General features: G+C 39.5%; 1 protein-coding gene across 2 annotated transcripts in view; it reads right to left on the bottom strand.

The window, feature by feature from the left end:
• GALNT18 (polypeptide N-acetylgalactosaminyltransferase 18) overlaps positions 1-20017 on the bottom strand; it is a 260097-nt gene that overhangs the window by 128172 nt on the left and 111908 nt on the right. For both annotated transcript variants that reach the window (XM_086613387.1, XM_086613388.1), the window contains exon 2: positions 4395-4587. In XM_086613387.1, the coding sequence (XP_086469513.1) occupies positions 4395-4587 (193 nt within the window). The remainder of the gene's footprint in view (positions 1-4394; positions 4588-20017) is intronic.

Below are 20017 nucleotides of genomic sequence, written 5' to 3'. Positions count from 1 at the left end.
TTTTCTTACATCAGTTTTAACAAAGGAAAACCTAAAGGTTTATAGAAATCTGACGTCTTACTTGCTACACCCAGGACTGCAGATACCACTGTAACACTGAAGGACATTTTGGATAGATGTACGCACGTAAATAGCTTTTGTCCCAACACACATCACTCTCCTCAACCAGCGAATGCTTAATTTTTTTCTCCCTTGTAGTTATACTTGAATTCAGTGGATATCCCATCTGCTCTGTTTGCATCCACTTTATCACAAACCTAATTCTGCTGCTCTTCAAGGCTTCTACCATTGCCCCTTGTCGAATCGAGCCTCAAAGTAATTCAATTTGGGATTGGTGATCTGTTTGAAACAAGAGGTACAAAACGGCCAAAGCCTTTCTCTGCACAGGAAACAGGACATCTCCTCTGCACTGTCTAGATGCCAAACAGTGCTGACTCAACTAGGAAAAGGGCTAAATTGCTACAAGCCAAATGCTATACCGTACTATTTAGCAATCTCCACAGAAGAAAAAACATCTATGCTTTAAATGTCTTTTCTCCCCCTCCACCCTTCCTGCCTTTGCTTCTTCATACAATACCGTTTTTACCAATGCAAAAGAAGTTTGGCTGACAGCAGTTACACTGACTGAAAAAGTTGCTTTACGGTCTACTGGTCAGATCCTTCCTATCATACAGGCTACGCAGGAGTAAAACTGCAGAATAATTCCCCTGCTGGGGTCCTGCTGCACACTTCTTTTTCCACTACCCCTCACTATCTCATCACATAAGCAAAGAAGGCAACAAAAAATTTACAAGCCAACAAAGTAGAATCCCAAGAAGCATCCACTCAACGGGAGATTTGGTACACAGCTTTGGGATCTCTAAACAAGCTAACTTTTAATAACGCCTTTATGTGTGAGCTTGTTCAACATTTCACTCACGACAAGCTTTGTGGGTACTGTCTGCCCTACTTAAAGTAATGAGCACAACAGAATTATAACTAGCACAGAAGTATTATCCTGTTCCTGCGCACAGTAAGGGCAATGTTGCCTTCCTCAATGCTTCCAAGCTCATTAGAGTCAGTAGTTATTTGTTAGTCTGCGATGTAGACAAGTTATGGGCTAACAGATGCACAAAAGGATGGTAAACAGCAGAGCACCCAATTTCAGCAGTAGAAAATAAATGGAGGCCTTGGGAGAGACAGTATAAGCAAAACTCCACAATACTGCTTGTACTGTCTACTAAGTACTGCAAAAACAGAGCCTACTTCAGGATGTGACCATTACTTCAGTAGGCTGCGATATCCAGAGGAGTTATGTAATATAATCTGTATTATGACAGATTATTTTGGACTGTGCTAGGGACTCCATTGTGCTAGTGCAAATATTCACAGTGAAAAGTAATCAAATCCTGAATGTTTTATCACAGGACATGAGACTCACGGCTGTACAGAGAGTTGGAAACCACTGTGCAGTACCTAACACACAAGAAGGTCCCACTGCAAGGTGGGACAACTGCCAGAGCCTGACCTAAATAAAATCTGCTAAATGTTTCCATCTGACTGAAGGTCATTTTTTTTCCCAGAGAAGCCAGAGTTCAGGGGCTTGGGCAGAGTGCACTGCCCTAACTACTAAATGCGATGATCTACCTCTGTGTGCCGCCCACATTGGAGGATGGGGCAAGGTCAAATATTGCCCTCTCCTCCGCATGTGCTGTGGCTCAGCAGTCTCTAATTGTCCTCTAGTTTTCTCACAGCATTAAATGTTGACAATATCAATCCTAGAAAATTCTCTATGCTATAATATGGGGTTATTATATACATGGAGTGGCCTTTCTTACTGCCTTGCAAAGAAATGCCGAGCTCCTCTGCTCAGTTATTTTGATGTGAATTCTCAGAGCACTGCAGACAGAAAGGAGGTCAAGGCTGAGTCATACCAGTATGATATAAAAGGGGCTGCTAACACCACATGCTTGGCACATCACTTAATTATCTCAGTCTTATCTGGGGCCAACCCTATATGAATGACATTAGACTTCAGTTATACGTGTATTTCTGTTGTCTTTCCAAATTCCTATATTATAGGTGACAGGTTATGAACACAGATGACAGACAACAACTGAGCCCAGACATGTCTATATGAACTCCATTCCCTCAGCTACCTGCCCGCAAGCCTTTCTTGGGATTCCAATGTCACGCTGACTCTCGCAGAACCACTGCTAAATCCAGGCTAATGAGCTTGGTTAGACCTAGGCTAACTCCATCCTGAGCTATTGTGGTACCTCAGTCATATCTGTGCTTTAGTGCATTTCTACTCAGAACAGGAATATCAAAACCAACTAAGGTCCAGCAAAGTTGATGAACTTTGTCTCCATGCCACTTGCTGTGTGCTCGCTTCAGACCAAGCTGTCCTTGGCTTTCATGTTATGCTGCTTGAGCCTGGTATCTGCCCATGGATAATTTAAATACATCTATACAGACTCTGGAAGTGACTAGTGGAATTGGCTTTAAAAATAGGTGCTACAAATGCTAAAAATTGATTATTAGAGTGGAAAACATACTCTTGCAGGGTAGTTTTTTTTCCCCACAATGGCCATGCATGTGCTTTCACACAAATGAGAATTTGCATATCAGGAGTGGGAATTCTTTTTTCAGCAAAATGATTTTCAGAATACCCTGTAGCTCTGTACTCCACAGGGTTTCGTATATACCGCAAACAGTGTACGTATTACCTGACAACACTCTTCATTTCCGTTAGCATCAGAATTCACTACATTTCAGCATCAGACTACTACCTGCTCCTGAGCCATGACAAAGGGTGGAAGGAAAGAAGAAATAAAAATCTTCCTTAGCTACTATTACTAAGCCATTATTTTGTATGCATACATCCATAAACATATTGTAATGTTTAACACGTTTCTGGCAGATAGTTAACTAAGGATCAAAAATTTCCCCAAAATTAGGATCATGATTCATTTCTAACTGGAGTTTCTTTTAAAATATGAACCCTAATTTATTTCTTTCAGCTACAGTAACATTCATTTTCTCTGTCTTTTTAATTTTTAAAACCCATAGTTATAAAAAATTCAGACTGAAATCATTCAGGAGAGTCATTTCAAAAAAGATATAAGAACAGACATATTTCTGTCATTGATGTCTTGTTAGTTACAGAAGATTTATTTTTCCTCTAAATTAGTTTACAATTAAAGGAAAAAAAAAAAAAAAGATTGTCCCTACAGACAGTGCTAAACTGATTCAACCAAAATACTAATGTAACTCTATGGACCTTGATTTCCTTAAAGCCATTATTTTCAGCAAATCCACAACATAAATACTTCTAAAATGTGCTATATAATAATATATAGCATAAATATATTTAAAATTGCTAAACTCTTACCTGGAATGGTGTTCTTTTCATTAATATCATACAAGTTAGTAGAGGGTAAAATGTACTGCTTACTGCTTTAGTTATTAAAACATTAACATTTAGTTAATAACATTTAGTTATTAACATAAGTTATTAAACTTATTAAGGTAAGTGAATAAGATCACATCAAGATTGCTTTTGGAACTAAGCAGCCTTTCACATCTTGGTTACTGGTTCAAATCAGTAAGTACTCATGACGCTTATTTTAAAGATTTATCTCTTTTTTAATGAGCTGCAAAAAAGCAGTTTTCCCTCCACCCATTTCCCCATCCCCAGAGCTGCTGTTTGTTCGAAGGATCAGACATACCACCAAGGCTGAAAAACAGTTGAGCATTAACTGTCTCTGCAAATGGTTCTACCAGAATAGGCTTCAAATGCACTAAAAGGAAGGTTGTTTGCTCCCTTGGTCTCATCCATCTCACCAAGCCATTATGGAATAACAGTGGACAGATTTACCATTCCTGACATGCACGCTTCCTAGCGGAGAACGGCCCAGTGAAGAAGGGTCCATAGGCTTTCTGCTGGTACATACTGCTTGACTAAACTGCGTATTTCACCACTACAGCTCAACAGTTTCACCTGCTTACTGATCTTTACCAGACAGTTCTGGGCTTACAAAAAGAGCACCTCGTATTTTCTTCCTATCTTAGTCAGATCTTGTGATAAAACTAAAATCTAACATAAAACGGTTATTCTTTTAGCTATAAAAGACTTGCTATCTAATGGAAATTGCAGGTGAGATTAAGGTTCCAAAGGATCTTGGGGAACTTTTAATGGATACTTAGTGAGATTTTAACAGGACTTAACTTGGACACTTTGGTGTTTCAGAAGATGTTTGAAACTTCCAACTTTCATATGCTGGATAGAAATTACTCATTCTAGCCATCATATGTAACCTACCTTCTATGAGACCGCACATCATAACGTTTCCAGGTGAGAAAGAGCTAACGGGCTCTACAGCTCAGGACTTACAGTGCTAGGCTGAACTTACCCGTTAGGCCTAAGGTCAGGCAGAGCCCTGTCCAGTGGCAAGCGATCGCTCAGGTAAGCGTTGTAGCCGTAATACTGGAATTGTTTAAGTGCAATACGTCTGTTTTCAGGACTGAGATCCTGGCCCCAGTGAGCAAAGAGAGATGAGTCAGTGAACGCTTCAGCAGGGTTTTCTTCCAGTTTTGGTGGAGCTTCTACAAAAAGAGAAAGACAAAAAGAAATAATTTTAGACTTTTTTTCCAACAGGCTCTAGGGTACGTTACTATAAAAGGCGTCACTTTAAGGAGACCACCACGCAGAACAGCACAATCTGCTTCACATAACATGCCCTCACTTACCTCTTCTGTCAGTGTAACTATTAGCACCTATGATTCAAAATTTAATATTCAAAACACGGCTAGTTAAAAACAATTATTTTTCATCACAATCAGACTAAAGGCTGGGACTGATAAGTCTGAATGAATTAGATTTCAAAAGGATCCTTATCACACAATAAGATTTTTTTTATTATTATTTTTATATATAAAGATGAACTATTTAATTTCAGCCTGTATTACCTTGCTAGAAAAAGATTAATGTTTTGAAGGGGAAAAATGACAAAGGAAAAGAAGAGTATGTACAGAACACAAAATGGCTGCTGACGTCTGCATGTAAAACAAGTTCTACAGATTCAACATAGAGAAAAAAATTCACTGCACTTAGCATCCATGTTTAAACAGCAAACCAGTTTCAGTCATCCAGTATTTTTATAGTCCAGTTTATCAATCCAGCCTATTTGAATTTTTAGTTCATGTTTAGGTGTGTGCAATGGTGCTACTGGGATAGACATTTTGCAATATCTGTATCATTAGAAAATGCTTTTGTTCCACAAGGCCACATCTCTGGCTGCTGTAACAAATAGAGAAAACGGGAATCTAGTTTCAGAAGAGCTCCAGTACAATGAAATCACAGCATTCACTCCCAATACCTAGCTGCCCAAGAAGTCTGTTCAAAGTGAATTGTAAGGTTCTCTGTAACAGCACCATTTCATCTCTCCAACCAGTCCTTCAGTTTTACCCAGGTGATCACACAATCTAACTCAGAGAATCCCTTGTCTCAGTAAACACTTTATGATATGCAGTACCTTAGTAAAGAAACTTGATCCTGATTTATCACCATAAATTAGGGATTCACAAAGAAAAAAGGTCTTTATTTTCTGGAAGTTCTAACTATTTACAAATGGTCTCCATATCTATTAACAACTAACCAACTAAATAAAAAAATCTCATTTCTGAAGAGCTGTACTCATAAACCATAATTGTTTGGTCACAGAGACTTAAAAAAATAAAAGTGAATCTTTGGAAAGTCTTCAAATGTGTCAAGTAAGGCAGAAACTTCAACTGTGTCCAAAGTCCTCCTCAGCACCCACACAGTCACCTACAGGCACGAGAGCCGGCTCAGGCTAGCTACTTGGAAATATCTAGAGAACAGTTCATGTACTACCAGTATACACCACCAGAAACCCGACTCCCAAAGAATGCCAGGAAGCACTTTCTTTGATCTTTTACTAAACAGAGCTCAAAATGCAAAAACATGAATTGAGAAGATTAAGTTGTTTGATTTGTTCAAGATGTTTTCCTTTTTCCCCCAACAATACTGACAGGAAACTAATGACACTTGCTTCCTTGCATTACATTCCAACCTGTGTAAACATGTAATGTTTCTTTACTTGTCAAAGTACTGCCTCTCAGACTGAATCCTGGAAACAGCTCCAGTTCTTCAAAGATTAAAAACACGCTAAGCCCTCAGCCAAACGAGGAAACTCCTCTGACAGGCCCTGTTACCACACAGATAAATGTGATAGAGTGGAGCTTGAGAGTTTACATACAACTCTGCAATGGTAAAATAAGAAAGCTTGATAAATTCAGATTTTGGAAGCTCCTAACTTGAGAAAGGCAGTATAGTTTTTAAATACCAGTCCAAAAATCCTAGCAATGGGGAAAGTCACAGGTATCTCTATCTGCTGTTTGACAACTACATGATCTCCACGAGAAGAATTTGAATTTACACAAAGACTCTCACAAACTGTCTTCACATCATAAGGAGTATTTAGATCAGATATGTTCCTGATCCTGGCATGTAGAAATTAGTGTTGCTTGGCACTTTTCAAGAATATGTACGTTGATGCTAATCAACAAAACTATGCAAGTGTTTGTTCAATCTGTTGTGTGTTACATTAATCTAGATTTCTCCAAGTCAAGCACACTTTCCCTGAAGGTTTTAACTTTTGTATTTATTATTACACTTATGGCAGAAGACTGTAGAATCCACCCACATACCAACAGCACACCAATGCATGAGGAAATCTGAATAAAACTAAGACTGGGGTAAGAATAGTGCTTGCATTTGTAACTATGGGCAGTTTCAAGGATAATTTTACATGGATGAAGAGTCACGTAAGAAACCTTCACACAATCATTCTCATACAGGTATCTATTGGATTTATCTAATGATTTTGTGGGCAAGAGTATTTCCTAAAGTGACCTATGAACCTCTTGCTGTTTTTTGATTGAGAAACCACTCACTAATCTAAGTTGTATGTGCCACAATAAGATTATCCAGCAATGGGTATCCATGAATTTACTTTATAAGCTCTGATAAACCACTTGCCAAATGCAGTAATTTTTTCTATACTAAGCAAACATGTAATTTCAATACGTTATTCTATGGGAAAACAGCATTAGCAAGAACTTTCAATTACAATTCCAATCAATGGAATTAAGCATGCATTTCTGATGACCAAGTCTTTCTTTCCTTTATTTGGCTGAAAACCCTTGAGGGAAGCTACTTTATTCAGGCAGTTTCCCACAAGAAGTAAAAATAATTATTATAAGACCATCAGCTGCCTTTCAACTAGTCAACAAGCAAATTTGATGTCTTAGTCTCTGGAAACAGATCTTGGCCTGAAGTCTCACAACCAGTTCCTCTTACCACTTGCTTCTACAATTGCAGAATGATCATGGGAAGCTAAGGCTCAAAGGTGAACCAGTCAGTAGTATTGCCAGAAGCAATACTACGGTAGGCACATTTATTTGCTCAGTTATTACTAAAAAGGAAAGATCAGTTCCATTTTTCCTATGGGAAGAAAGCTTATCGTCCGCAGCACATTGCTGCAAATGTTAACACGGGGCCTTCTCTACATTAACTTTTCACATCATGTGAACAGCAGCACTGTACACAGACATGAGGCTGGTATTAACTCTTGGCAGACTGACAGTCCGTCATTAAATCAATTGGCCCCAGAGATAAATCACACGGATGTCAGCTGGCTGTACACCTGGGCTGAGGAGGTCTCCTTCCAGAAGCCTGGCTAGTCATGGCATCAGCATTGGGTTGGTCACACACTGCTTACTTGAGTCAAAAAACTTCACAGCTTGTTTTCTGCAAACATCTGCATGTCTTTATCTCATACTTTCTGGACCATGTTTATTAGTTAAGCAATTAATACAAAACCCGTTGCTTCATCTGATCTCACTGACTGCAGCCACCAAGATGGAAATTCACTCTCCTCTTTCTATTGCTTATTATACAGAATAAGTCAGAGACACAAAATCAGAAGATACTGCTGAAATCCAGATTGTACATGACATGAAACAAATTTCTCCTAGGAAGAAAAGATATTTTTATTAGTAATTGAAGCTTGAATGAACTTGTATTAACACTGCCCTTGTAATGAAACACAGACACGCACAGCCTTTTCTAGTGTATTGGGTACAAACAGCAAGGTTTGGGTAGTGGAGGGACTGTAGGAATGGCTTCTGTGGGAGAAGGTCAGGTGCTGCCCTGTGCCAGACATAGCCACTTTCCCAAAAGACTCACTGCTGGCCAAAGCTGAGCCCATGAGTGAAACTGGTGGCACTTTCACTGAAAAAATATTTAAGAAAAGGGCAGAAAACAAATAAGAGGGAACAAGGGTACAAGGCAGCAGCAAAGAGAACAACAGAGGAAACAAGGAAATGAGAGAAGACCAAGGTCAGGAGAGCAGGAGGTGCCCCATGTTGTCTTTGTTTCCTAATACCCAAGTTAGTAACTAAATGTTTGTGTTAACTGGTAATAAATTAAATACTTGTTTTCTTCAGAGGGTGTACAGCCAAGCAGCAAACAGACAACAAAGCGTCTGTCCCTTATTATCAGCAAGTAACTGCAAACAGCAACGTGTTAGAAGCAACAAGAAAAGACAGACTCTATCCAACCAAAAGTTACACATTTCCTTTTACTGATCTCGAATGCTGTTGTGTACCAGTGTATCCCTTTCCTTCCTCTCCCTTCCTTTGTTTGTTATCTATTTATAACCTGTGCTTACTTTGTTAGTTTTTCTCAATACACATTTGTCTCTGTCAGTTTTCATAAGGCAACTTACACAACTGGTATCAAAGACCAATATGATAAAAACACTGAACAGATAGTAAGGAATTCAGGAGAGGATTTGCTTGATTACCACCAAACATATTTATAGCATCGTTTGATCAACAGCTAATGACAACACAGGAATCATTCTGCCCACCACGAAAACGCAATTATTTCTAGGGTAGTACAGGACAATCACTTTATTTACAACAGCACTTAAGTTGTGAAAGGAAGGAAATAAAGACTATTGTATTCAACTGTAATTGTAGTAGTCTTCAAGCATCTTGGCAAAATATAATTAATTACTATTTGCATAATGTAATTATTTAATTACTTAGGGATATTTTCATAGATTCATAGATTTCTAGGTTGGAAAAGACCTTAGAGATCATCGAGTCCAGTCATCCCTAATCCCCATTAAACCATATCCTCAAGTAGATCATCCACCCTATTCTTAAACACAGCCAGGGATGGGGACTCAACCACCTCCCTGGGCAGCCTATGTTGTTTTCTACCCAACAAATGCATATCTCTGTTTCAGAACCATGAATGGCACCTCTAACAGCACTCATGCATCGGCTATGCAAAGGTTTAGCAGTTGTCTTCCTTGAAAGACTGTCTTCAGTTTTCTCACCAGTATAATTTACGTTGCGTCAACGTATTTCTTGCATATCTGCTACAGAAGTCCTGCCCATTCATACCTCCTTATCAAGATTTAAGAAAGACCATGAGAACTTCAGTGCAAGTTTCAAGTTCCCCATAGCCTTGGTTCACAAACTAATTAAAGTTTGTGAACTCATGTAATAACATTAACAGTTGACATTTAGCAGATTAAATGCGTAAGGAATATCGCCATATTTAATCTAATTTCAGTGGTATCTAAGGTACCATGATACTAAAGCATCTATAAGAAATATTTTTAAAGTAATTTAGCATCTAAATCTATACCTGGCACTATGTCTGTTTGTATTGTACCAAGATCCACCTATGGAAGCCATTAAGCTTTAAAATAAATCAGCTGTCCTCTCTTCCAATATGCATCTGCAGTTAAAAACTACTTGGTTTACAGAAGAGGATATAAAGACAGCCCTGAAACAGTAAGAGTTCAGTACTTCACACTGCATGTGTCTTATCCTCTGTGCTGCTTAATTTGGATTATTAATTGCTGCCAGGAATACACTTCTCCCCCTCTTTTATTTTTTCTCTTATTTATTTTCCTAAGCTGTACATTGCATAACTTTTATCCAGTCTATGACCAATGTTAAATTGACTCTGTTGTGATGTTTTTCACCATTTCTCATGTCTATTGCTCCTTGAAGTTTCATCATATAAGAACAGCCTCCTTAGCTGTTGTTAACCATTTCTACAAATAGTACCATGTATTAGGTTTGTGTGGCAAGGTTTGGTAGTGGGGGGGGGGGGGGGGGGGGGCTACAGGGGTGGCCTCTGTGAGAAGATAGTACACCGTGGTAGTGCCTCTGTGATAACATATTTAAGAAGGGGGAAAAAAGAAACCTGTGCAAGAGAGAAAACTGCAGCTTGAAAGAGGAGTGAGAAGATGTGAAAGAAGCAACTCTGCAGACACCAAGGGCAGTGAAGAAGGAGGGAGAGGAGATGTTCCAGGCACCAGAACAGAGATTCCACTGCAGCCTATGGTGAAGACCATGGTGAGGCAGGCTGTGCCCCTGCAGCCCATGGAGGTTGACAGTGGAGCAGAGATCCACCTGCAGCTCCTGTAGGACCCCAAGCCACAGCAGGTAGATGCCCGAAGGAGGCTGTGATCCTGTGGGAAGTCCATGGTGGAACTGGCTGGATCTGTGGTGAGAGGAGCCCACGCTGGAGTAGGTTTGCTGGCAGGACTTGTGACCCCACGAGGGATCCACGCTGCAGCAGTCTGCTGGTGAAGGACAGCACCCTGTGGAAAGAACCCACGCTGAAACAGCTCATGAAGAACTGCAGCCCATGGGAAAGACTCACGTTGGAGGATTTAGTGGAGAACTGTCTCCCATGAGAGGGACCCCATGCTGGGGCAGGGGAAGAGTGTGAGGAGTCCTGCCTCTGAGGAGGAAGGAGCAGTAGAGACAATGTGTGATGAACTGACTGCAACCCCCATTCCCTGTCCCCCTGTGTCGCTGAAGGAAAAGAGGCAGAGAATTCGGGAGCAAAGTTAGGCCTGGGAAGAAGAAGGGGTGCAGGGTGGAGGGAAGGTGTTTTAAAATTTAGTTTATATTTTCTCATTATTCTATTCTGATCTATTTTGTAATAAACAAACTAATTTCCCCAGTCAAGTCTATTGTGCCTGTGACAGTAATTGGTGAGTGATCTCTCCCTGCCCTTAGCTCAATCCATGAGCCTTTTGTTATCTTTTCTCTCTCCTGTCCAGTTGAGGAGGGGAGTGATAGAGAGGCTTTAGTGGGCAACCAGCATCTAGCCAGGGTCAACCCATCACAGACCACAAGGCCTTGAAGTAAAGAACCTGGACCAAAACATGCAACAGGAAACAGCAGCAGAAAGGCCCAGGCCTAATGACAACTGGGAAATTCTGGTAACATAGTTGCATAATAAACTACTAAGTTTTGTAAAAAACTCACTCACATGCCTACTGTGTCCCTCAAAATGGAAACTCTCTTCAGACCAACACTGCTGAGAAAGACAGGACTAACAAAATAGCCAGCTACAACAGAAAAGCACACTGACATCATTAGATCTATCTCTACAAAAACCTTTTCAGCTTGCTAAGAAACACTCATTTTTTCAGCTTCATTCAGATTTCAAGTTTTCTTCCTAAGAAAGGTTACCATGAACAGGTTTACAATAAAGAGAAAGGATGAAGCCAGAAAAGAGCTGCAAAAAGTAGTTGCAGAGACAGATTCAGACATGTTGTTTGTTGTTACTAGTCCGTGAGATTTATTTTGGTTCTACCCCCCCATATAACCGCAGACCTACTCACAAAAGCAGCAGCATTTCATATCAAAGCTTTACCACTGTGAAAATGCCTTCCATGGTATCAGCAGCTCTTTACAAAATCTGCAGTGTAACTTTATATGCTGATTTCAGTAACTGCCAGTAACAAGAAAGGACAGACAGCAGGTCAGCAAAAATAGCCTATCTGCAAAATACCTCTATGTCCGCTAACGACACGCAGAAGGCATCAATAATTGAGCAAAACTACACATGCTCAGGTGTCACAGGTCGCTCACAAAAGAAAAATGAGTTAGAAACGATGCCAGGATGTAGGCAGAAAGGCTTTGATTACGTGGTCTTCCGAGTTCTCCAGATTCACTTTGATTTACCAGCCTAGCAAAGAAGGACCATCCAACAATTGAAGAGGTAATGCAGTAACCATGCCTCACCTGACAAGGTGGTCTCATAATAGCAATCTAAGTAGACTATCATTAAAGACAAAATAAACGACAGCTCTCTTTGATGTTCAGCAGCTAGATTTTTGGGAAGTCCAGCTAAACTCGTAAATGCTTTTATGAAAGAGCACCATAGTTTGAAGGAACTGACTTTCTAACACAATCTCAGCAGCCTTCAGATTCTTGAGACAATCATGAAGAACCTCACAGCAACTTTATCTGTGTCTGTCTCTGCTGGTACTTTGGGAATTGTTTCAGGATTTTAAGTACTGACTTTTTCATAGGCCTAATGGCCTCAGACTCTGGCTCCCAGCACTCAAAAAAATCTATATTCAATTTCCTGCAGGCAATAGCATTTGAGCTTTCTGTGGAAGGAAGGATCATTTCATCCTTTTCCTCTACATGTGCCCTTCATCTGGTAGCCAATCTATACCCTCTATATCCTCTCACCAGAGGCTATTCTATGTGACAGGTAAAAAATCCCAGACTTGCATTGAGCCATAGAGCCTTGAAATAGTTTTTAGATGTGTGAAAACTTTACTTAAATCTTGTCACACAGGAAAACACACAGAGGAAGATCCCACTTTCAAAGCCTATTGTAATTAATGCGAACGTGTTATCAGCATCCTTAATAATTGCAGTCTGACAACTCCTGTCTTGGAAGGCTGATCTCATGCAAGACTGCTATAAATCCTCTGTCAGGTGAATGAACCTCTGAAATGAAAACATTACCTCTTTGTTTGTACAGCATGATGAAACACTGACAAACAACAGCAGAAGCAGGTCACCAAGATACAACGCTGCATCAGCCATCGAGAAAAGCATACTCAGAAGACAAAAATCTAAAGTTACACTAATAGTGACAGAGCTTCCCTCAGAAAGGTTATTTTATGTATTCTCTTCCCCTCACCAAAATCACAATACTACTGACAAGGTGTCAACATTAATATTGTTTTGTGCTGAAAAGCAAACTTTACTGTTTTGACTATTCAAGTTAAGTTAATTCCCCTTGTCAGAGTCTAGTTCGTTTCCAAAGAACTGACTTTAACCAAAGCGCACCTAAGAAAAAATGAAATATCTAAGTGGGTTAAATTCTGCTACCACTGCTTACTTACAGCTCAGTAAGTCATACTGAAGTTGCCAGGGTTCCTCACAGAGACTGACAGAGCATGCTAGAGCGTGTCTGTACATAGTACGAAGAGCAGCAATACCCTAATCTTAAAAAAAACATAAATCTGATCCAAACTACATACAAAACACACAACCACTCTGACAGGATTCAACTCAATACCCAATCTTTGCATATTCCAGCACGCTCTGTAGTTAGAGTCAACATTGGACAGCTCAGACACAGGGAATGGGAAGAAAAACAACCCAAAACAAAGGTGATCAAGCTTTCATCACCTGAAAAGCTCTCAAGAAGTCATGATAATACTACGACTAGTACACAATCAGTGCAAAACGTTGAATGTTAAGCTATATATGACAGCACCCATGAAAGGAAATGCTAAAAACTCTCAACAAATTTTTGACATTTTTGAGAACCTGAAACACTATTCATTATTACTAATTGATATGTTACCACTATTGCATTTTAATGCAGTCAATACACATATATAATGGTAAGCTACTAGAGTGCTGCTAACATTTACCTTCATTTGTATCTAAAAACCACAAAATCTCTTGGAGAATTTTTTTTTTTTTTCTGAGAAATAATCCCATGCTTATCGTGTGGAAAGGTTGAAATTTAGTCTGGTTCTGCTGCTTAGCAGAAGGCATTTCTCTCCCTGAAGTCACTTAGAAGTTCTAGAAACATAAACATCAGACTGTATTTTCCCTATATAAATGACACCAGTAGATATAAACTAAGAGACAGATTCATGCCCACGCCAAAGCACTCTGTTTTTTTTCTCTTTTGTTTTTGGCCAAATAGGCCATCCTGGAACCCTGTGCCCTTGGGAAGCCTGGGACAGATCTGGTTGGATCTCCCCTGGAGCCACACTGACACCAGCACGCAAGAACGCTACGCAGAAAGCCTGGACGGCTCCCCAGGGCAAGGGGTGCCACGTGTCTCCACAGCATTCTCTCCTATATTCCTATTACCTGAATTTTTCCATTAAATGTTCACTAGACAAGACTGTGGGGAGCTATTTATCAAATACACACTCATAAAGGGATTAAGTTAATTGTGCCATACATTCTCAATAACGTACTGATTTGTCATTTCCTTCCAGGGACTTTTAATCAGAAATATCAGGGTATAGTAGATGTTTGGTGATAGAAAAATCCATGAGATCTTTGAATTCAAATTAAGAAGTTTATATTGTCAAGTCTTCTCAGATCTGAAATAACGGAATGAGTTAATATATCACAAGAGACTGAAAAAGGCATGCTACCAAGTACTTACTGAAAGCCACTGACAGCAAGTCAAGTCCTTGCACAGCAAACGGACAGCCTGGGTACAGCAAGTTTGGTTTTCAAGTAATGCAAGCAAAGCAGCGACAGAATGCCAGTCGTTGCAGTGATGATCCAACTCATGAAAACGTCAGAAGGCAGCTCACTTCTGCTAAAGAGTCACCTAAGACTCGGCTTCGCTTTGCTCAGGATCAAGGCACTTGCACATGTAAGAGATCCAGATGTTTCTCTCAAGGAAGAGACACAGGGAAAGTCACTGGTCCCAGAAGGCTGCAGGACACTGGTACAGAATACTGCAAGACTTTCCACTAACGTGGGCTGTGTGTCCTGAACTTCATTTTATTTGACTGTTGATTGAGGAAGATGTCAGGCTGCAAACATAGACAGCTTTCAGGTTTTGACAACTGGATGTTTGTCTCATTTGTACAAAACTCTGCCTGTTCTACATAATATATCGATGAGTATGTTCACCCAAAAAGAACAGATGTTCATGTAGAGAAGCTGGATGTTTCCTGCCTTGGCAGACTTTTACAACCTAACAGTTCCTAAAAAGTCAGTGCAGAAAAGTTAGTTTACACTGAAGAAAGATGTTTGAAGATGACGCTCAAAATGCGCTCAGCACTAGAGGGCAGTGTAAGAAACAGGAAAATTTGTCTTCTAAGAGAAATCTGAAGTTTTCAAGACTTCTTAAGAACTTGTTAAACAGCCATCAGAACTGCAAGTAGCAAACTTATAAACTGCTAATCAACCAGCAAACTCCATTACAGTGGCTATTTCCTAAGAGTAAGAAAACACAGGAGAAAAATAAAATTATTATTATGCCATCAAGCAAACGCTACACTATATTGTGCGGGTGCATGCAAACAACACTTGATAGGAACAAGGTCTTGGTAAGGGCTCTATATTTCTCCCGTATACACTAGAACTAGCCTATTCTGATCTGAAAACACTATAAATCCTGGCCATTGTTGTTTCTACTAGATATCTTTTCACTACTAGCCTATTAAACCCCCCTCTAGCCATAACTGTGCCATGGATATGAATCAGGCTAGACAGGTCCTTGCATCATTCTGGTAAAATTAACACAAAGCTACTACAAGCCTGGACAACTTGAAACTAGGGTAAAAGCTTTTAACTTACTGGAAAGAGATTATCAAAGGAAATACTTATTTCCAAGTACAATCAATTTCCTCTGATAATATTTACCAGATGAAGACATAGAGTGCTCTGACAGATACCAATACCACACTTTTACGGCTTTCTGTATCCCTTGATACCAATTTTGTCTGCTCAAATGGGTAAAAGGCTGATTTTCAAAAAATACACTATAAGTATATTGAAGACTATGGAGTACCAAGTTCCAAATCTTCAGACTTTCTAAAACACATTTTTAAGATTGTCCAAAGCAATACCTCTCTGCATTCCTCAGACTTGGAAACCAGATTTTTAAAAAGCACTGATTCATTTAAAGTAACACAAAATTGCTTGACGACAGGCCTTCAAAATAAAGGGTGGTCAGAAAAATTCTTTATTGACTATCCCTTAAAGAACTACTGTTGTCTTTGTTACAAGAAATACTTTTTAAACTACAAAATTATTTTTCTCATTTCAAAAAAGTTTGTACTTAAAGCACTGATTTAAACTTAACCTGTAGGCAAACATACAACAATTTTTGGAATAACTGTCTAACAATAAAATAATAATCTGCCAAAACCTGCCCGAAAATTAATTTGGCAACCTTACTTCAGTTCGTGATACATAGATCTCCACATTACAAACTACAGTGTAACTGCCACAAACAGGTAGAGATACCTGTAACAGAAACAGAGGAATGAGATGGGCCCAACTACCAGTCTAATTTTTGTGATAAGCAGCATGATAGTCTCATTCCAAGTCACAGTTCTGGTTAGCAGGAATAAACCACCCTGCAACACTGATTAGATCAGATTGTCAGCTTAACCGCTAAACCAGTTTAAACTCTTCATCTCTGATCTCTGCTGTTTTGTGAGAGCTGTGGCACTGGCCTAATATGTTTCCTGTCTTGGATGAAAAAGAGCATGCTATCACACATAATGGCCTCTTTTTTGTTATTTATGATAATATTTTGCAAAATTCCCATCAACCTTCATTATAGTAAGCACTGCACAAACAAAAAGAAAAGAATGTACAAATTAAACCCTAATTTTACAGAGCAGTCAAATGTTCAGTAACTTTACACAGAAGTTCCACTAAGTTTGATGCCTTCAGGAGGTCTTGAACAAATGACTTTCACGTGTCCACAACCTCATGCTTGCCTAACAGTTTGTCATTGGGTAAGCTGGTTACGCTGCATATTTTTAACGGGCAAGAGTGGAAGATGACAGAAATCCACAGATGAGAGACCAGTTTGCATTTAGGAAAGAAAGAGGTGCCAGAAAGACAGACTGCTACTTGACGCTCAGTAACAAAGCTGAATTTCTAGAAACAACTTTCCTCACTTCCAGGGAAGAAAGAATTGGAAGCACAGGAGATCATTTATGGAAGGACAAGTATTATGCAATTACACTACTGCATTAACAATTGGAGTTATTGTGGAACTTCAGTTTGATGGAGTTTTTTAAATCCAGAGATTTACCTCAGTTTAAACTGGAGTCAGATTGGATTAATTAAACGTTCTTGAGTAAGACCAGTAACTGAGCACTGGTCATTGGATTAAAGCTATAAAAATTTTTGTTCAAAATGCACACCATTTTTGCCACTGGATGTAAGAGGATCTCTCATATAGTACTTTAGCAAGGGTTTCACACCTTCAGTCCTTTGCAATCACTGCTGTCACAGAAGACAGTGGAAACATCATCACTGACCACTGTAGGATGAGCAAGGAGTGGATACAGTGCCCTCTAAAAATCTCATTTCAAAGGTGACATTCAGATTCTGTAGTTACTTCACATTTAATATACACAACTACTTCCTCTGGGTCAAATGATCAATGCTGAGGCCTGCTACATTATTTAGAACCTTCATTCCCATGCCCATTAAAATCTGTACCTTATTCTTTTATTCTTTGTTGAGGAGCTGACATGTTGGTCATGTAATGCCCTGAGCAAATTCCAACACAACAAAAATTCTCCATTCCAAAAGTCCTCCTGTAACTGGCACTGAATGCTGTTTCTTGTTTTCCCAACTTGCTTTGTTTCATTCTTGCACATCGTGGAACTTTTGTACCACCACACAAAAGAACCGCATTTTCCCAATAAGGAATTTTATTATTACAGGCAGAATGGTTAACAAGTGTAAAGGTTGGTTTAAAATTCATCTTATTTTGTACTTAGAACTAATGTAAAGTTTAGATGATAAACTCCTTTGTTTTGTTTAATTACCATGGTTTAAGGACAGCGGACATCTGCAGTAGCAGGCCACCTACTTCACCTACTCAAAAGGAAGTGGATGACTTTCTCCACCAAAGGCCCATCACACAGTGACAGGCTACTGCAATTATTGCTCATGCCCAAGAACCTCCTCTAGCGTCCTCACCTGACCCGTCCTGGGCCTTTCTTCTCCCCTCCTCTGCCCAGCAAGCCAAAAGGGTGAGCAGAGGTTCTCTGAGAGAAAGAAGGAGAATAGTGAATTTTCAAAAGGAGGAGCAGCTCATGGACCCTTCATCTGGACTCCCAGGACTGAGTGGGCAGGGAGGCAGGGAAAGAAGTGGCCATTCCAGGATAACTTCCAGCCTCCTCCTGTCTCCTCTCCCCTACTAGCACCAAACCAATTCCTCCCAGCAGAGTTACTAAATAATGAAAATACTTGTTCATTACATCATCTTGTCATCACAGTTGAACAAATACTTGACTATACAAGGCACTTGCATTCCTCAGTTCTTAGCAAGTATGGAAAGGTTTGCAAAGCAGCAAAATCTGCACAGAAAGAGCACTCTGCGAAGGCAACAGACTACAACCAGGTTCCACAGTAAGGCTGAGGGTCAGGGGCCTCTCAAAGACACAGCACAGCGAGTTCCAGTGCAGAAAAGGAGATAAAGATTCAGAATATTCCACTGATTGTAACTGCATGTGTTCCTAAATTTAGACATCTGCTTATATGCTTACTAAAAAAGGAATCTCATCTGCATTTAATGATTAGCAGACCACATTTTTCTTTGGGATTAGTAGAATTTGCATCTGTGCAGCTGAGAGGATTTAAAAGCCCAGTGTGTTTTATATCATTAACCCAAATCTATGTCACCTGAAGTAAACACGAAAGCACTTAACTATTTTGAAAACTTTATTTTGCCAAGAGCTGTCAGGCTGTGATGCTAATTACAGTCATATGTACAGCTTCTACTTTTACACAAATCTACATAGTCACACCAAAAGTAAAGTCCACACGAGGAAACAGAAACTAGCTCTCTTATGCTCACCAAACTCAAAGCATCAAAAATAGGCTTCCTTTTTCAGTAATCACATAAAATGAGATTTTCTCTGCTTACTGGGCTGTACTGAGCTTGCTCAGATTAGTTCTCCTACACCAACTTCCATTCAGTCCTCTGAGGAATTTTGTTTTGGCTCCTTCTTCACCAACAGAAAAATTTTAAAGAGTGGCAGCTCCCCCACTCAAGACAGCCTTTTCACTTTTCAGAAATGCTTTCAATATTATGATAAACCTTGTAAGCTGTTTCACCACTTCCACCAAACTGTATCACTGGCATCTCAGTAAAGAGCCATTTTGAAAGTGGGTCCACACTTGATAGGGTTCCTATTTCAAAAGTACTTTGCAAACACTTGCAGATACAGTCGTACATGTTTGGACTTAGTTCACACTTTCAAGATTTTTCCTAAGCTATCCCCAGAGACAGAGATGAGCCTCAGATTTAAATGAAAGCCGAAGAAATCTGAAGAACAGAGCAGTTCTGAAGAAGAGCCCACGTGCACTTCTGTAAAAGCATCTTCCATCTCCATTTGCCATTGCTCTTTTCATGCTTAAGCACTAGATATACACAAACGTAGCAGCAGGGAGTAAGTACATTTTAAAGATTTACAAGATACATTGCAATACAAAAAGAAAACTAAGCATAACTTACCTTCTCCTCTTTGCAGAAAAACATGAATAACAAATTAAAAGCATTTCCCCATCTTCGATATCAAATAGATGATTTGTGCTACTGTTAATGGCAATAATAAACTGAGACTGTTGAGATGTCAGGAAATCTCCTTGAAATATTAAGAAAAAGTAAAACACTAACAAATGAATTCCTCAGATTTAATAGGTATTTGGTAAATGCTGTAAGACTATACTTACCTTTAACTTAGTTTTGGAAAAACAATAGTAAGTCAAAAACATGCTAAGAGAAGACAAAAAGTCATGCAGACAACCTGCAGCCTGCATAAACAGAAAGCAAAGAGGATTTTCTAGATTATACCCAGCAAATACTTTGGTTTGTTTACTGTTCTCAGCTGTATGCACTATCCTAACACCAAGGCACTGTGAGAAA

Source organism: Tauraco erythrolophus, chromosome 6 (assembly GCF_009769465.1).
Source record: "Tauraco erythrolophus isolate bTauEry1 chromosome 6, bTauEry1.pri, whole genome shotgun sequence".
Taxonomy (NCBI): Eukaryota; Metazoa; Chordata; class Aves; order Musophagiformes; family Musophagidae; genus Tauraco; species Tauraco erythrolophus.
Note: the sequence above shows the minus strand (reverse complement) of the source record. Positions and strands in the feature narration are given on the sequence as shown.